At 38.6% G+C, this 16,912-nt stretch overlaps 1 protein-coding gene across 4 annotated transcripts in view; it reads right to left on the bottom strand.

Annotated features, from left to right (window-relative positions):
• Positions 1 to 676: 676 nt before the first annotated feature.
• Positions 677 to 16,912, bottom strand: part of MED24 (mediator complex subunit 24) — a 74,219-nt gene continuing 57,983 nt past the window's right edge. The window contains exons 19-26 of one of the 4 annotated variants that reach the window (XM_081969737.1): positions 15,709 to 15,884; positions 14,877 to 15,141; positions 13,937 to 14,118; positions 11,596 to 11,689; positions 6,540 to 6,654; positions 4,745 to 4,825; positions 2,899 to 3,047; positions 677 to 1,092 (exon numbers count right to left, since the gene is read on the bottom strand). In XM_081969737.1, coding sequence (XP_081825863.1) covers positions 976 to 1,092; positions 2,899 to 3,047; positions 4,745 to 4,825; positions 6,540 to 6,654; positions 11,596 to 11,689; positions 13,937 to 14,118; positions 14,877 to 15,141; positions 15,709 to 15,884 — 1,179 coding nt within the window. In that variant the 3' untranslated portion in view covers positions 677 to 975. The remainder of the gene's footprint in view (positions 1,093 to 2,898; positions 3,048 to 4,744; positions 4,826 to 6,539; positions 6,655 to 11,595; positions 11,690 to 13,936; positions 14,119 to 14,876; positions 15,142 to 15,708; positions 15,885 to 16,912) is intronic. The other 3 variants (XM_081969738.1, XM_081969739.1, XM_081969740.1) reach the window with 3 other exon arrangements.

The following is a 16,912-nucleotide window of genomic DNA, read 5'->3' as shown; positions in this document are numbered from 1 at the left end:
TTGCTTCTTGTTCTACCCTCAGGTGCCTTGGAGAATAGTTTGACCCCCTCTTCTTTGTGGCAACCCCTGAGATATTGGAACACTGCTATGTCTCCCCTAGTCCTTCTTTCTCTTAAGCTAAACATATCCAGTTCCTGCAACCGTTCTTCATATGTTTTAGTTTCCAGTCCCCTAATCATCTTTGTTGCTCTTCTCTGCTCTTTCTAGAGTCTCCACATCTTTTCTACATCGTGGCGACCAGAACTGAATGCAGTATTCCAAGTGTGGCCTTACCAAGGCATTATAAAGTGGTATTAACACTTCACGTGATCTTGATTCTATCCCTCTGTTTATGTAGCCTAGAACTGTGTTGGCTTTTTTGGCAGCTGCTGTACACTGCTGGCTCATATTTAAATGGTTGTCCACTAGGACTCCAAGATCCCTTTCACAGTTACTACTACTGAGAAAGGTACCACCTATACTGTACCTGTGCATTCCGTTTTTGTTGCCTAAATGTAGAACCTTACCCTTTTCACCATTGAATTTCATTTTATTAGATAGTGTCCAATGTTCAAGTTTGTCAAGATCCTTCTGTATCTTAAGCCTATCTTCTGGAGTGTTGGCTGAGACATTGACTAAGAATGCAGCTCCTTTTGGGCATTTGATAATAAACAGGAGGAAAATGTTGCTTATAAAATAAGGCAAATCAAAATAATTTTTATTTTATTCTACAAATATCAATGAACAACTTAAGAGAGGTGTCACTGGCACTGTGGATGATGCTATTTGAAAGCAAAAAAAAAAGTTCAATACTTGGTTTAGCAAGCCTGGCAAGTTCCTGTTGGAGAGTTCTGGACTGCATTGGAAGCCAACTTGGTTATGTACTTCATCAGAGGTGCAGCTCCTGCTTCTATGGAACAACTTTGAAAAGAGTTTTCTCCACTGTTTCCTGCCTCTTGTGATTTTGCCTCTGGTCCTTGTAAGGTAATGGGAAGATCATAAGGCAGCAATGGCTTGGGCAGCCACTCGACGACCCAGAGGCAAGCTGAGGTCTGTGATGGCCAGTACGATTTTAGGGCTGGACATATTTGATGCTTTCACCAATTCCGAGACCTGGCCAGGAATAACAAATAAATCAGTTGACCAAAAGCATACAGTAGCAAAAAGCCTTCTCCAAGTAGCCCACATCTCTGAAGAATCAATCTGTAAAAACTAAAGCTCTTATCTATAATGTTGAATTCCTTATGGTAAGCTCTAGAAATGTATGTATATACTGTGTTTCCCCAAAAATAAGACAGGGTCTTATTTTCTTTTGCCCCCCCCCCAAAATAAGCCCTTGGCCTTATTTTCGGAGAAGTCTTATTATTTTTGAGGTGCAGGAAGCAGCGAGCATGGTCACCTCATGTCTGCTGCTGGGTTGCAATATTTTTGTGGCGGGCTTATTTTCAGGGGAGGTCTTATTTTAGCGCCTGCGCTCAAAACCCCGATTGAGCTTATTATCCGGGGAGGTCTTGTTTCATGGAAACAAGGTATGTATGTACAGTTGATTAATGCACATGTACATATTTATTATCTTGGAACAGTATCATAGAAATATAAATATTAATAATTAAAATAAGCTGTTACTTATTGAAAATATAAAAGAAAAGTATGTATGAATTTTAAAAAGAAAATGGTATTAATTTCCTGATCTGGGTTTCTTCCTTTTTCTTGCTTTTTGGTTAGTCTGAGTTTTATATGCACCATACTGCATATTATTCAGTTTTATGGCTGGTAAAGAGGAAGGTAAAAATTATAGATGTGAGTGAGAGTAAAGAAGAGCCTATGTGAGTTAGTTTTACTAGTAAAACTTATTTTAATCAAGAAGATTATAAGAGCATATTAGCAAAGCTCCTTATCTTGGCAATTAGTAATAGCTAGGATCCATCTTAATACTTTTTGGGGGGGAAGGGGAGAAAGTTATATTTGCATCCTCAGTGTATAAGAGCATATTTTATAGGGCAAGAGTATGCTGGGGTGCAATATAATCTCAGATTTTAGTTTGCATAGAAGAACATAATCTCCCATGGGATAAAACTGGGGTTTGGCTCTGTCTATGAAGCATTTTTCCTCAAAATAAAAATGGATTGTATTGTTCCCTTAATAGATTTTATACAAATATGGAGATACTGTGTTTGATTTGAGCTTTTAAAAAAATGGTTGGATTCAAGAAATACTTATAAATATTTATAGTTTTTATAATATTTCCATACATTAGTAATAACAAAATATTTATACAGATAAAATATTCCATTCTTTTATTTTCTTGCGTTTTTAACATCTACAAAATTAATATATTTCATTTTCTAACATCTAAAGATTATGGATTTTATTCTGCAACCCACTACATGTTTATCCCAAAATAATACTCTGCAGTGGGCCTAGTTTTAGATAACACACAAAAGATCCCCACTTAAAACATTCCAATTGCTTTTAATACTATTATTTTTTGCCAACTGATTCCCTCTAGTGTCAGAAAAATCAAACAACGTATAAAGGAGACATTTTTACAATTTGCAAAATGCTGAACATTTGCAAATTAGAGATGGCTGGTGCTTTAGCAGCCCACATCCCCAATAACAATGACATCCAGAAGAAATCACTTTGGAAGTGATACTTTAAGGATTCAAAAATACAAAAATATATTATGCAAATATGGAAAGTAACTCTGCTTGGAAAAAAACACCCCATCCTCACCAGAAGATTGAGGTCTGGATGGAAGTAGCAGATAATCCGGTATTTATTGGGGGGCGGGGGTATCTAATGGGAGGCTATTTAAAAAGGGCATACTACAGGGGGCGCCGTTAAGAAGACACACTCAAAAGGAAAATTTGAAGAACAATGGGCGTCTTGCCTAATAAAAAAATGGAACTGGCTTACCATGGTGAAAGGCATAAACTGTAGGATGCTGCCACGGCTTCCTTGTTCCAAGCAATCCACACATTCTTCCATGAACCATTGCACAAACTGGGTATGTGTTCCAGCTGTCTTGGCTCCCAAGATGGAAGAGATCAGCAAGAAGAGGTTGGCTGGGGAGTAGAATGCATATGGGAAAATAAATAATAATTGTCCTTGGGTGGCATACACAGCAGCAGATAATCCTACGAGGCATCAAAGTCAAGATAATGTTCAACTTTTCTTGAGCCAAGCTTGTTTTTTTGTAACTACAAATACTCACATTTGTGGTTTGCCACTGGCTCCTTAGGTATTTCTAGTTCTGCATAGCTTTTTTAAGACCAGCTAAGGGGTCTAGGAGTTGCCACCTGCTGTACTGGTAGTTCCATATTGATTTCAAAAAAATTACAGCTAGTGTAAGGCCACAACAATGAATTTGGTGCAGAATTTAGATTTTAAAACAGCTTTCTTGGATCACAGTTTTATCTCACAAAGTATAAGCTCATGCACACAGATTCAGAAATAAATCAGTGAAACGTATTTCTTAACAACTTTGCTTGCAAGCATACTTGACATCTATTATATTGAAGAGTTTCTTTTATTTATTTATTCTTTCTTTGCATGACACCATTCTTTCTATGTTAAGACACCACTTCAAAATGTTAGGTGCTAGGATTTTTCAATTCAGAAGCAAGGTTTTACATATTTTTCAGAAGTAATAGCTTGCAAAGAAAAGATGCTAATAAAATCCATCTTAGTTCATTATGGTAAACAGTCATCTCCCTTTTTTTTTTAGTTTGGAGGATGGGAGACTGAACAATGACTCTTAATTTTTTTTATCGGTAAAAGCAAAGCTGCAGTGATTATTCTTTCTAAGTACCATATACTTGAATTTCTAAAAATGCCATTCTGGTGAAGCTAAAGCTAAAAATTTATTAAATTAAGAGTTTCATTCTTTACCCCATTTTAGTTTTGTCCTCTCCAAATAGTGATTGGTTTGTATTACTGTTTTTTAAATATCATGTGATGTTTAACACTATAAATATTTTTCTTTCACTATTCAAAAGTATGATCTAACTCTGTATAAATCACTTATTGAACTTTTGAGACACCAGCTTTTCTCATTGATTCCAGAATTCAGAAAAACAGATGAACAAAAAAACATGCTTGCATTTCAAACTCAAAGAGGCTTGGTAATAGTTAAATTTTAATTCCATTGTCATAACAAGAAAGCTGTATCAACTCTACATTTCTGCATGCCTTATGGAGGGCTGTAAAACTGAGTGGTTAGGGTAAATGGATAATTTTTGTTAACACCCCAAAGCTCACTTAAAGAACTCAGCATACAGTATACGAACTCCTTGTCTTTGACTTCTAGCCACGAAAAATTCTGCTGACCAGCAGAGCTTGCCATGTGATTTGGAAAACTATGTATAGTATTGATTCTCACCTCAGTAATTATGAAGAAGATACTTCAAAACTCTTTGCTGCACTTTTGTCATGGAATAACTATGTTATTGTTCTGGAAACTATTTCTTTCTTTAATTCCAGACCGAAATGGCACCTTTCAAACTCTTCTTTATACAATTGGTTATAATTTCTTTGGCATTTAGATATCTCACAGATTTTGTTGTAGCGCATGTGATGCTATCTTTCTGTTTTTCTGATCTTGGGCTGAAATAAAATATCTGAGATCTCTCTAACAAAGGTCCTATTTATCCTTTCGTTTGGGAAGCTCTTGCACAATATGGACTGCTGGCCAAAGTAATCTTTTGGCCTCCTTGGGGAATTTTTTACCTCTGGCGTTTTTAGTGAAAGCTGAAGAACTTACCAAGAACTCTGTTAAGGGGATCACGCATGCTGACTGTGTGGAGTTGCGAGGCAGAAAGCGAAGTGCTCATTGTGCGGTCTGCTGAAAAAAAGAGAAACAAACCATTCCCATAACTAGAAACTTACCTATGAAGATGCAGACTAAATGAGGAAGACTTTTTCCAACCTGAATTTTGTTAGATGCTTTTAATTGTAATGATGTGTTTATGTGCATTAGCATCAAGTATAATCTTTATAAATAAAATATCTAATCCTCATTAAGGCTCATAAGCACTTTAAAAAAATGACAAGGTTGCAGCCCAATATTTTGCTTATAAACACCCACAAAAAAATACAAATCACTTACAGTGGTCAAGAGCATACTAGATGGAATAGTATCTGGCAGGAACTCCTTTCCCAAATTTGTCTTCTAATGAGTAGGTTTTTGTAAACTGCAAAAGGCAACCATTTTGTGATAGCGCCTACTGCATTCTTTCTAAAGTCTATATGTGCCTATCAATCAAGGAGATTTGCCTAAACAGAACTTCCTAACACTTCCCCTTTTGTGGCAATCAGTCACAGAGCTTTCAGTGACCAAAATAAGGTTGCTGCTGGATTTCTGTTTTATCATTATTAAACAAATCAAATTAATGAAGTAGACTGTCGTTCTCAATGTCTGATGGTATTATTCAACCCAGTTTTAACAGCAGTATTAAAATATTTCCGAGTGTTCCACTGGAATCTTCAGAAGTATATTTCACCATCAGAGAAACTTATACAGCAGGCTTCGTAACAATGGAGATAACAACACTGATAAATATTTAGGGACTGTCAGAAGAATTACAAAGAAGGTGGTATGTGAAACAGTTTAAACAGGTATTATACGATTCAGTCTTTGCCAAATGGTTGTCCAGATTACAATTCCTAAGACCAGCAGATGGCTATGAATTATGAGAATTATAGCCCAGCAGTTTTGGAGAGCACTAGCTTGGGAAAGACCAATATAAATGCAAAATATTATCATGATCATTGTTATGGCTGCTTTATGTTATCAAATGAGTCTAGACAAGGCTATAACTGCCTTTTCTGCTACTCCCGTCTGTTGTCTCCTCTTGGAGGAAAACATCTGTTTCTGATCACAGATAATTTTGAAATGGTTCACAATTAAGCTAAGGTGAACTACTTCCACTTAGGCCATTTACTTGGTTGATCAGCTTCAGAATAGACTTTATAACCAAGAGGAGACCCATGCAAATAAATAGAGCAGATCTATATACTCTGCACCCTATAACCAAGAGGGGAAAAAGTGGGGGGGGGGCATGGCAGAATTTGAATTAGAAAAGGTTATAATTCCAATTCTGTCATGACTCCCACACACCCACACATTTACTCTTGGTTATACTATTGTCTTTTGTTTTTCCTATTAAGCTCCCGTAACTATTACAGCAGAAAAGGAAGAGAAATCTTAAACTTCAATGAAAGGAAGAATCAGCACATTAAAAACTCCCAAATTGCAAAGTTATAGAGGAAAAAGTGAAATCACAAGAAAGCATAATGAAATAAGAGGAAATCGCAAATACTATGACAACAACAAACGTTGGGCAAGAGTCCAAGGCGATGAACAATCATATTCTTCATCTCTATGAAGCTCTGACTAATGCTGTAAATGTCTTGCTGTCACAGTCATTTTTCATTTGATAGTCTTTTCCTGGTTTTCTTTTTCTGTAGTATTCTCGTTAAACATTTGAGGGAGGGTGGGGGGAGGACAAGCAAGCTGAATGAGCTGAATAAGGCAAGTTCCAGAAAAGATTCCTCACCGTGATTCCACTTACTGGGGCTAGACAGAACGCTGGTGTCTTCCTCGTTGGAGCTGAGCAGGCGCATGAGTTTTGATGGCTGAGTATCATCCAGTGGAAAAAGACTGATATAATCCTGGAAGAGGATGACACCCGCCCCCCCCAAAGACCAAACTGCAGTTACTGTTAACAAAATGCAAACCAAAGAAGGCCTCATCCTCCCATTCAAGTATGAGCTTGTAGTACAAACTCAGATTCCATGTCAAGCAGGCTAATTAAGGATGATTCACACACTGTATTTTGATACTTCCTTCTTTTGCAATGTATGAAGAGAAGTGTGCAAGAAATGTATGATAATTAAGAACCTGAGTTGTGGCACATAAATCTCTGATTCAAAGACCACTGCTGCCCTAACACTTCTTCTGCAAAAGTATGCACATTATACCGACTTATCTTGCAGGACAGAGATAAGTGAAAATTGACCTAATCTATAATGGTAACTCCTAGTTGTCACTAAACTATAATTCATAATAGGCCTAGTCAGCATAGTTAATGAAAGGAGATATTGGGGATATAGTTCAACAATATCTGAAAAGCTATAGTTTTAAGAGGTAATTGTCAATTTACCATGATTCATTTAATGACTGTTTGAAGTTAATAGGATCTTGGAAAGAGCAATGTGTGTGGCCTGTAAAAACTTTTGGCTGTGATAAAATATTGCATTTTAACGGCAGCATAATCCCACATTTTTGGCACTTGGCAACTGGCTTGCATTTACAACCGATTGTAGCGTCTCTCAGTCATGTGATGAGATTGGCAACATGTTTTCCCACTTTGATTTGGTTATTTACTGTGTGAATCTCTTAATGACCCTAGGATTTGGGTTTACAACCACAATTCACTTAGCGAGTATCGTAAAAGCAGTAAAAACAATAGGTCCAGTCACACAGTGCCTCTACTTACAACTGCAATGACTTATGATCAAAATTCCAGTCACAATTGCGGTTGTAAGTCGAAGACTACCTACATAACAGGAACAAGGATTCTAACACTATAATTACAAGGGTTCTATAATAGTTGGGTTTGATTCTAAGCTGAGGGAGACGATATCTGTGCTCTCAGCAGTCATGGAGACTTTCACGGACACAAACCCAGTCAAATTCACTCTCTAGTCACTTTGGGAAATGTTCAGTGTAACTATTTTATCAGATATTAGAGAACTTCTAACGGCAAGCTTAATTTCACACCTGGTGAGAACTAATTTACACTTCCCTGCTGCTTTTACATATGAACTTTGCCACAACATATAATATTGCCAGGTTCTACAGAACAGCATTGAAAATATGTCAGATGATCTGTGCCAGAAACCAGTTTTAAACCCCTAGCTCTTTATTATAGAGCATTTGTTATATTTTTATTATATGCATTATGCTTTTTAATTCTTTGTACCCCACCCTTTTTATGCCAGACTTTGATCATAATAAAGACTTTATTTGATTTGATAAATAGTCTCAAAAGTTTAAAATAATATTCAATTGGCCAAAAGCAGAAAAATATTTTGATTTAAGAAAGTTTTAAATTGATCAGATTTGGAATTGGTTACTTTTGATATAATAAAATAGCACATAGTAATTGCACTTTTATATACTGCTTCACAATGCTTTACAGCCCTCTCTAAGCGTTTTACATAGTCAGCATATTGCCCCCAACAATTTGGGTTCTCATTTTGCCAACTTTGGAAGGATGAAAGGCTGAGTCAACCTTGAGCTGGTCAGAATTGAACTCCTGGAGTGAGCAGTGAGTTAGCCTTGCAGTACTGCATTCTAACCATTGCACCACCACGGCTCTTAACACTTGAGAAACATGTATATAATCAATATACTGCTGGGAAACAACTGAAATAGAACTAAGCTCTTATTAGAAACTGATGCTTGATGAATGGATAGTGAGAAGAAGAAATTCTGCATGATGCCTCTTTATTGGAAGAAACAAATCTGGATATCGAATGGTTCCAAGAAGAAATCCTCTAATGATGTTACTTTGTGCAATTTACAAAACTTTGAAGACTTCTTTTAAATATTGAAGAGTGTTGAAAGATCAAATCCTATGACGCCATATAAAGACATATAAAGTTGGACTATTTGAACACGGATAAGCTATTTGATACTTTTGGTGGCTTCCAGCAGACTTTTTGAGGAACCTGGTCTGAAAAGATGATGATTTTTGGATTGAGAATAGAAAAAGCTAGGGTATAGGGAGAAAAAAAAATACCTGTAACTTTACAAGGTGAAGAGGTAATATAATAACCTGGTGAGATGAAGCAATTTATTGTTTTTGTTATTGCTTCTTTTCTCTTCTATTTCCCCCCTCCCTTTCCCCCCTGCATAGTTTATGACCGTGATGGCGAACCTATGGCCTGAGTGCCACAGGTGGCACGCAGAGCGATTTCTGAGGGCATACGAGGTATTGCCCTGTCAGCTCCAGCCGCGCCAGTTGATTTTGGGGCATTTTTCACCCTCCAGAGGCTTTCCTGAAGCCTCCGGAGGGAGAAAAATGGCCCAACGGGCAACCCAGAAGTTCGTTCCCAAACTTCCAGTTTGCATGTTGGGCCATTTTTCGCCCTCCCCAGGCTCCTAAAAAGTCTCTGGAGCCTGGGGAGGGTGAAAAACAGACCTACCGGGCCCACTGAAAGTTGGAAAGCAGGCCGTTTCCTCCAAGAAAGCCATGCGCACATGCGCAGGGCAGCAGGGGAATGGTGTACGTGCACATGCGCAAGGGACACAGGCCAGGGGGGCATTAAATTAGGGGGGTGGCAAGCATGATAGTGGGTAAGCTTTTGGCACCCGAGACAAAAAAGTTTCGCCATTGCTGGTCTATGATGACTTGTTCCTGCTTAGCTTGGGGCAGCCAGCAGGGGGCAACATTTTTAGCACCATTAACTCAGTGTCGCCATTTTTTTGCAGGATATCACAACACTGGAAAGTCACTGTGGGGATAACTTGCTGCCAGTGCTGGATGGAGAGCCAGATGAGCAAGCAGGCTGTCAGAAGGCGGCAGAGGTAGGTTGGCTCCGCCACAAACACAGTTTGGCTGCAGCAGGAGATAGGTGGAGAGTGGGAAGGCAGTGGCAGATGGGGGCTTCCTATTTTGATACACCCCGCTGTTGCCTCTGAGCCTTGCCAAGCTTTGGTCTGTGCCACTCTACAAGCCCTGTGGCTTTAAAAGAAACCTTGCGAAGCCTTGGCACTTAAAAAAAACATTGCAGAGCCCTGTGGCTTTAAATAAACTTTAAATAAAGTCTTGGCACTTGGTCCTGCCTGCCCCTGCCTCCCCACCCTCCATCTCATCACCTGCTGCAGCCAAATTGCCGGTTCGGTTTGGGGCAGAGCCAACCTACCTCCGCTGCCCTCTGACAGCCTGCTTGTTCGTCTGACTCTCTATCCAGCATCCACAGCAATTTAACCCTGCAGTGACTTTCCAGTGTTGAGATATCCTGCAAAGAAATGGCAGCACTAAATTGATAATGAGAAGGCTGCCCCCTGCTGGCTTCCCAATCTAAGCAGGAATGGGTCAACATAGACCCTGCCGAAAGTACAGAAAAAACAGCGGGTACATAGATAGAATTCTTTATTGGCCTAGTAGGATGGAGACTTTAGAGTCTAAAGTGTCTTTAATAGAATTTAATAAACAGTAGGAGGAAGAGTTAAGATAAAAAAAGGGTTTTAGTTCAGCCAAAAAATAAAGTAACAAGAACTAGAAAAAAAAATCAATTCCTTCACTTGAGAGGAGAAACAGGAAGCAAACAATCACTTCAATCCACAAAACGTTGTTACATAGAAAAAGAAGAAGAAAAACTTTCTAAGGCAGTCCAATTAAGATAAATTTCGCCGCTTTGTTCTTAGCTTAAAGGACTAATTTATCTTAAAAAAAAGTTTTTCCCTTGGGCAGTCATTCTCAAAAAAATCTCACCCGATCGACTCACTTTCATTTTCACTGCCTTTCCTCCGGAGCCGTCTCCGACTCTGTCTATTTACTGCCAATTTGGAGAGCTTCTCTTGGGTCAAACAGGGACTTTGCGATATCCCTGTGACCACCAAGGATTTGTCTCCCTTTCACCGTCTCTTCGGGATGGCTTAGGTCCATACGGACCGTTACAGCGGCAAAAGAATCAACGGCAGTCTTGGACTATCGAGACCGCACATTGTGTCGTCGCGACGCCTGGCTCACCTCCCCTGGTAGCGGAAATTTTGAGTAGTTCAGAGAACTGGTAAATACCACCTCTGACTGGCCCCACCCCCATCTATTCTCTGCCTCCTGAGTCCCAGCTGATCGGGAGGAAATGGGGATTTTGCAGTAACCTTCCCCTGGAGTGGGGAGGGAATGGAGATTTTACAGTATCCTTCCCCTGTCATGCCCACCAAGCCTTGCCCACAAAGTCATTCCACACCCACCAAGCCATGCCCACAGAACCAGTAGTAAAAATAATTGAATCCCACCACTGTGCCAACCCCCTAATCATCTTTGTTGTTCTTCTCTGAACCCTTTCTAGAATCTCAACATCTTTTTCGTATTGTGGATTTTTATTTAAAAAAAATTAGATATTTAGATATTATAGCTAAAAATGGTTGCAACAAGTTATTAATCACAAGAATACTTTCCAAAACTTTCTTTACCCTATTCTCAAACATTCATTCTTACATTTTTAAGTTCACCAACTTCATTCTCTCTGGTCAATCTCCAGCCTTTTTTATTTTTTCCCAATGTCTTAGAGTAGTGGTCCCCAACTTTGCAGCTTGGTGGTTTGGGGGAGAGGGGAACTGGGCCATGCTGGTGTGCATGCATATGCAACTCAACTTGTGTGAGTAGTGGACCAGCATACACATGTATTCACATGCAGCTTGACTACAAGTGGAGCTGCACATGCATGCATGTATGCCGCCTGCCAATCACGAGTTGAGTTATGTACACGTGCACGCCAGGCCACCTCTCACATGGCCCAGTTCTGAATAGGCTGCGGCCTAGTACTGCCTGCAGCCCAGTGATTGGGGACCCTTGTCTTACAGTAATTCCAGTGTACCTCTATGTCTTCTCGGTGTCTCTTTCGCTGCCAGGGAGATACCTGTCCCTTATTGTGGGAGGAATAAGAACTTGAAGCACACCATACAGATAATCTGATAGGGGACAAAAAGAAAGTCAACTTTAAGGCTGGGTTATACTAACTTCTTCTGTTTTTTACAAGATCGAGGAAATGGATTGACAATCTCAAATTATATTAGAAAATCAAAGAATCCTACACCATATTTAGAACCTATCTATCAATAAATAAATAGGCTTCATTTCTGTACTGGATCCAAAGCAAAACATTCACTGCTATCCCGGAAAAAAAACCTGTGATGCTGACCAATAGAAATGTCTGTGTACTTGGGAGTGGATTTGGCATACCAGATTGGGAACTCTATTATACTGCAGCCATATTAACATGGCTAAGGGAATGGATAATGCTGAGAAATAAAAGATTACTCAAATTGGAAGGCCATGACCTCCAAGCAGGCTGGCATGCCTTCCTCTGGTATGAAAAAGGATCTGCACACAAATATTTTAGTAGACATTACATCAGACAATCTCTGTTAATAATATGGAACAAAATTAAACATGACCACTATACCAAAATACCTATTTGGCTATCTACGATGGAAGCATACATACACCCAAATTTAATCAACATGGAAAATATAGTCACATATAAAGAGTTATTGAACAGGCAGGGGGAGATCAAAACCAGATCAGAATTGACATCACAAGGAGTACAAGTAGAATGGTGGTCTTATTTACAGATACAATCAAGGTATGCACAGGATAGGAAGAACGAAGGTATTGCCAAAGACTACACAACATTAGATAAACTGTTGATACAGACAGAAAACAGACTGATCAAAGTGCTGTATAGATTCTTGTTGGAATATAAACTAGAGGAAGAACATGTCAAAGAAACCATGGTCGCCTGGGCGAAAAATTTCGGTTACAGTGTGGAATTGGCTAAGTGGGAAAAACTTTGGATACTTAATCAGAAACTAACATTGGCTACAGCGTATAAAGAAAATATTTATAAGATGTTCTACAGATGGCATCTCCCTCCAGCACGGCTTTCCAAAATGTTCAAAAATTTGGCCCCAAATTGTTGGAAGTATAAAAAAACACCAGGCACTTTCTATCATATGTGGTGGACGTGCAATGAGGCAAAAAAATATTGGAAAATGATTCAATCATGGTTAGAACAAATGGTGGGAGAACAAATTATGTTTAAACCAGAAACTTTTCTCCTAGGCATAATACCGGAGGGGTTTAAGAAAGATACACTTTATCTAATTATACATATACTAACTGCAGCGCGCATAACCTATGCACAATATTGGAAAAAAGAAAATACACCATCAGAGCTAGATATAATTAGAAAAGTGTTGGCCTGTGCAGAAGCAGATAGGCTCACTCTTGAACTTAAAAATAAAGGGGAATCAGAATATTTTGAGGTATGGAATAGATTTTATGATTGGTATAAGACAAGATGACAAGACTGGAACAAATGGATATATTGTGATTGAACAGAAGGACAGACAATGTATTAAGTAGATTAATTGTTAATGATTGAAACTAGCTGTACATAATGTGAATGTATGATCACTCCCACGCAGCGGTATTGCATTGTTTTAAATGTAAAAACAATAAAAAATATATATATATAAAAGAAATGTCTGTGTACTGGGGAAAAAATTCTAGTAATGGTTCACTCATACAATGGTGAAACAGTTTTCCTCTACCTAGTGTTCTCCAAATGTATTGGGAATTGCAGATTGGTGAAGACTGAGTAGGTATTAAGAGACTCAATAAACTGAAATGAATTAATACATGTCACTCTTTTCACCGCAATATTTTTTTTCATTGTTAGTGTGTGTGAGAATACATTTCTGAAGAAAAGATTGTGTCCTGTGATCCCAAGACATCATAGCATCTTTTCTAACTGGGTTGAGCAGTTAGATTAAGGAATAACAAATCCTTAAGGAAGGACTAAAGGTTCTAGTTTTGCATTTAAAAATATACAATCCTTAACAGTATATACTTTAAAAGCTTCATTATTTTGATGGAGTAACAAGACTTTAATGTAGATTAAAGTCTTGTTACTCCATCAAAATAATGAAGCTTTTGATTATCATTATTTCACATTCCTTTACCCTCAATGGAATGCACTTATTTGTAATCATAACATAAAAAAGCTGACTATGCAGAATTTCCAGCAGGAAATAACACAGTACAATATTTGTCCCATTTCCAAAATAACAAAACAATCACAAGCCCCTATGTATTAAGTTTCAGCTTGCAGGTATCTAGTTTTTTGGTGTAGTTCATTGAGATCTGTCTCTTACTTGGCAAGGGCCTTGCCTGGTGGATCCATTAGCATGTGCCATTTGGAAGAGTCCGTAAGCAAATTGGGCAAGATATGTCCCAAGAGGGTGAGGGTGAGCTGCTGCATGTCCAGACAAAAAATAGAGTAGAGCAACTCCACAGCTCTCATTGCATGCTCTTTCCGTGTCTCTTTCAGGAGTTCCTGAAAAAAAGAAGAGAGGCAGCAAAAATAATGCAAAGGAAAAATAGGAGTAAACTTTGCCCTTATTTTCCACTGAATTACAACAATCAGTGTAGATTTTAACCTACCACAATCTGAAAATCTTAATCTGGTTTACACAGTTCATGCATTCAATATGCTAAGATTCATACTTTGGCGAGAAAGAACATAAGAATTGTGATGATCGGACCAAAGGCCTATAATCCAGTATTCAGTTGCCCATTAAAAACCTCAGAGAAACCCATACGTATCAGGTTTCTCTTCATTTGCTTTAATAAATCAAATGTCCCAGATGGGCTTTGGAGAACACAGATTTGTGGTAAGTTTACTGCAAGAACTAATGAAGCTATTCCAATGACTGCTATATATTAAATGCAAGCTGTATTTATAATGAAATAAAAGTTCAAAACCATGCAGCCTTTTTTCCTGCAACACAATAAGCTTGAGGCATGCCTGTTTTGAACAAAAATAACTACTTCCTTGTTCTACAAAGAGAATATTCCTGGTTTCAAGGTATTTGCTTCTGATCTTGCCAGAACTAGTTCTCACAACAGTCTAACAACAGCCTCCCACTAATGTTTCCAAGCAACTAATCCTGATATAAGTATGGCCTCTGACACTGGAGCTGATACATAGCCATATTGTAACTACCAATATCCTGATACTCCGATAATTTAGTAAATCTTTTTTCAATCCTCCAAATTGTTGATCTTCAGTTATATTTCTCATGTTTTCCATACCTTGACAAGATTGTTGCAGAACCAATAGACACCACCCATGTGTAATAGTGTATCAAAGATATGAATAGAATGGCTGTCCACCCAGCCTTTCTCCAGGACTTTGGAAAAGATGCTCATCAGCACTTTTTTTATAGGTTTTTTGGCAGGAAGAAGATTCCAATAGGGCATTGTGTCAACTCCTGTAGCCGGGAATTTAATCTGTGCAGCTGTCTGCTGAACAACATCAGCACACATGTGCTCAAGGATTGAACTCATGATCACCACTCTGGATAGGGAAGGAAGAGGATAAATATTCAGTCATCACATTTTGTTTTCTTTTATGGTTTGCTTGGATGTGGCTATGTAATTAATGTTCTAAAACAATCCTTTCCAAAAGGAAGTGGATTTTTTTAAAAAAAACACTATAGCTTAGAATTGGAGCAATCATATCAGATGTAGCTGGGAGAATGGAATATCGAAAAAATGCCCTTGCTTAACTCTTTATAGACTACCCTATTCTACAGACTAGTTTTCATACTTCAAACAAGGCAATATATAAATAAGGGAGTAAAAATCAAGATTCAGATTTCAATTATATATAAAATACCTTATTACACTGAAATGATAAACTTGCCAATAAGGAGAAAAAGCAGATTGGTACAAAGTAGGACAGTAAACAAACTCTTGTAGCCTTCACCCTATATTTTAAAGTGCTGTAAAGTGCCTCTAAGTCACAGGCCATGCTGGGTGGGAATCATGAGGACTGTATTCCAAAACAATGTTGGGAAGGCCTGATTTAAATACAGTATACAATGTTTTTTTTTTCTTAAAGAAAGCAAGATCTGCTGTTTACCTTTCACTGTAGAATTGCAGGGTGTTCTCACCATATAGGGGATTGCCCAGCTGTCGAATCATCTGCAGTGACTTCTCTCGTTCATCTAAGCCCAGCATTCGGACATGAGCCACAAGCCAAGCCACAGCACATACTGCCATGCTGCATACCTTTCCCTTGATATTATCTGTGATTTTCTGGGATGGGAAAAGAAGGAGTCATGAACATAACTGAGAATTTTAATACAGAGGAGAAATCTTTCTTGCTATGGAACAGAGAGGAGAAGACTTAAACTGGGACAGATATTTCCGGGGTATTCTTTAGTGTAGACTCATGTATCTGAGACAGGCAACCAAATACACTGAATAAATAAATTAAATAAATTTGGGTGTAGTGAAATAAGGAAGACCTTGGATTCTAGTTTCCAGAATAATTTTTTTAGAAATGTGGCAGCACATAGTCCTATAATGAATATCAAATTAAGTGATTGGGACTAAGGGTATGCACACCTTTTTTCACATCTTATATGGAACTGTTCATAATATTATTTTGTTTAGTGTATCCACAAGGGAATTATAAGCACATTTGGCTGAACATGCTTACATACCTATTTATATATGTAACTTTTATTGAAGCTTTTAATTATAGTAGTAAAAGCAAATACAACTAAATTCAGAGAGAAGAGAAACAGAAAGAAATAATATAAAGATCTGGCCCCCGTAAACTCCTCTTTGGCTTGTGATGGGCTGTGGGAGGCCCACGGAGGGCCAGACATGGCCTGCAGAGGTTCCATTTCGACCTGTGATGAAGGCCCACAGAGGACCAAACGGAGCCTCGGAGGACCAGATTTATCCCTCAGAAGGTCCATTTTGGCCGGCAAAATGAGGCCTGTGAAGGCCCAAAAAGCTTCCCGAAGGGGCATACGCAGCTGAGAGGCTGGAGAAGAGTCTGCTTGCTAGATCTTCACAAGGTAAGTGACCCAGCATGGCATGTTGGGTGGGGGAGCAATTGTGGGGAGCACGAAATATTTCAGTGGGTTGGGGAGGCTTTGGGTGATTTTAGGCAGGTGGTCTGTTCCATCGGTAGGCCACCCCATGGCCTTCCCCATCTTGAAATACCTCATGTGCACTTAACAAGCCTCACATTCGATTAGCGAATGCATAGGCGAAAGGAGGGAGTGATCCTGTATAAGATAAGAGATCTACTCCCACGATTCATGGGTTAC

This window comes from Natrix helvetica, assembly GCF_964273705.1.
Source record: "Natrix helvetica genome assembly, chromosome: Z".
NCBI lineage: Eukaryota > Metazoa > Chordata > Lepidosauria > Squamata > Natricidae > Natrix > Natrix helvetica.
Note: the sequence above shows the minus strand (reverse complement) of the source record. Positions and strands in the feature narration are given on the sequence as shown.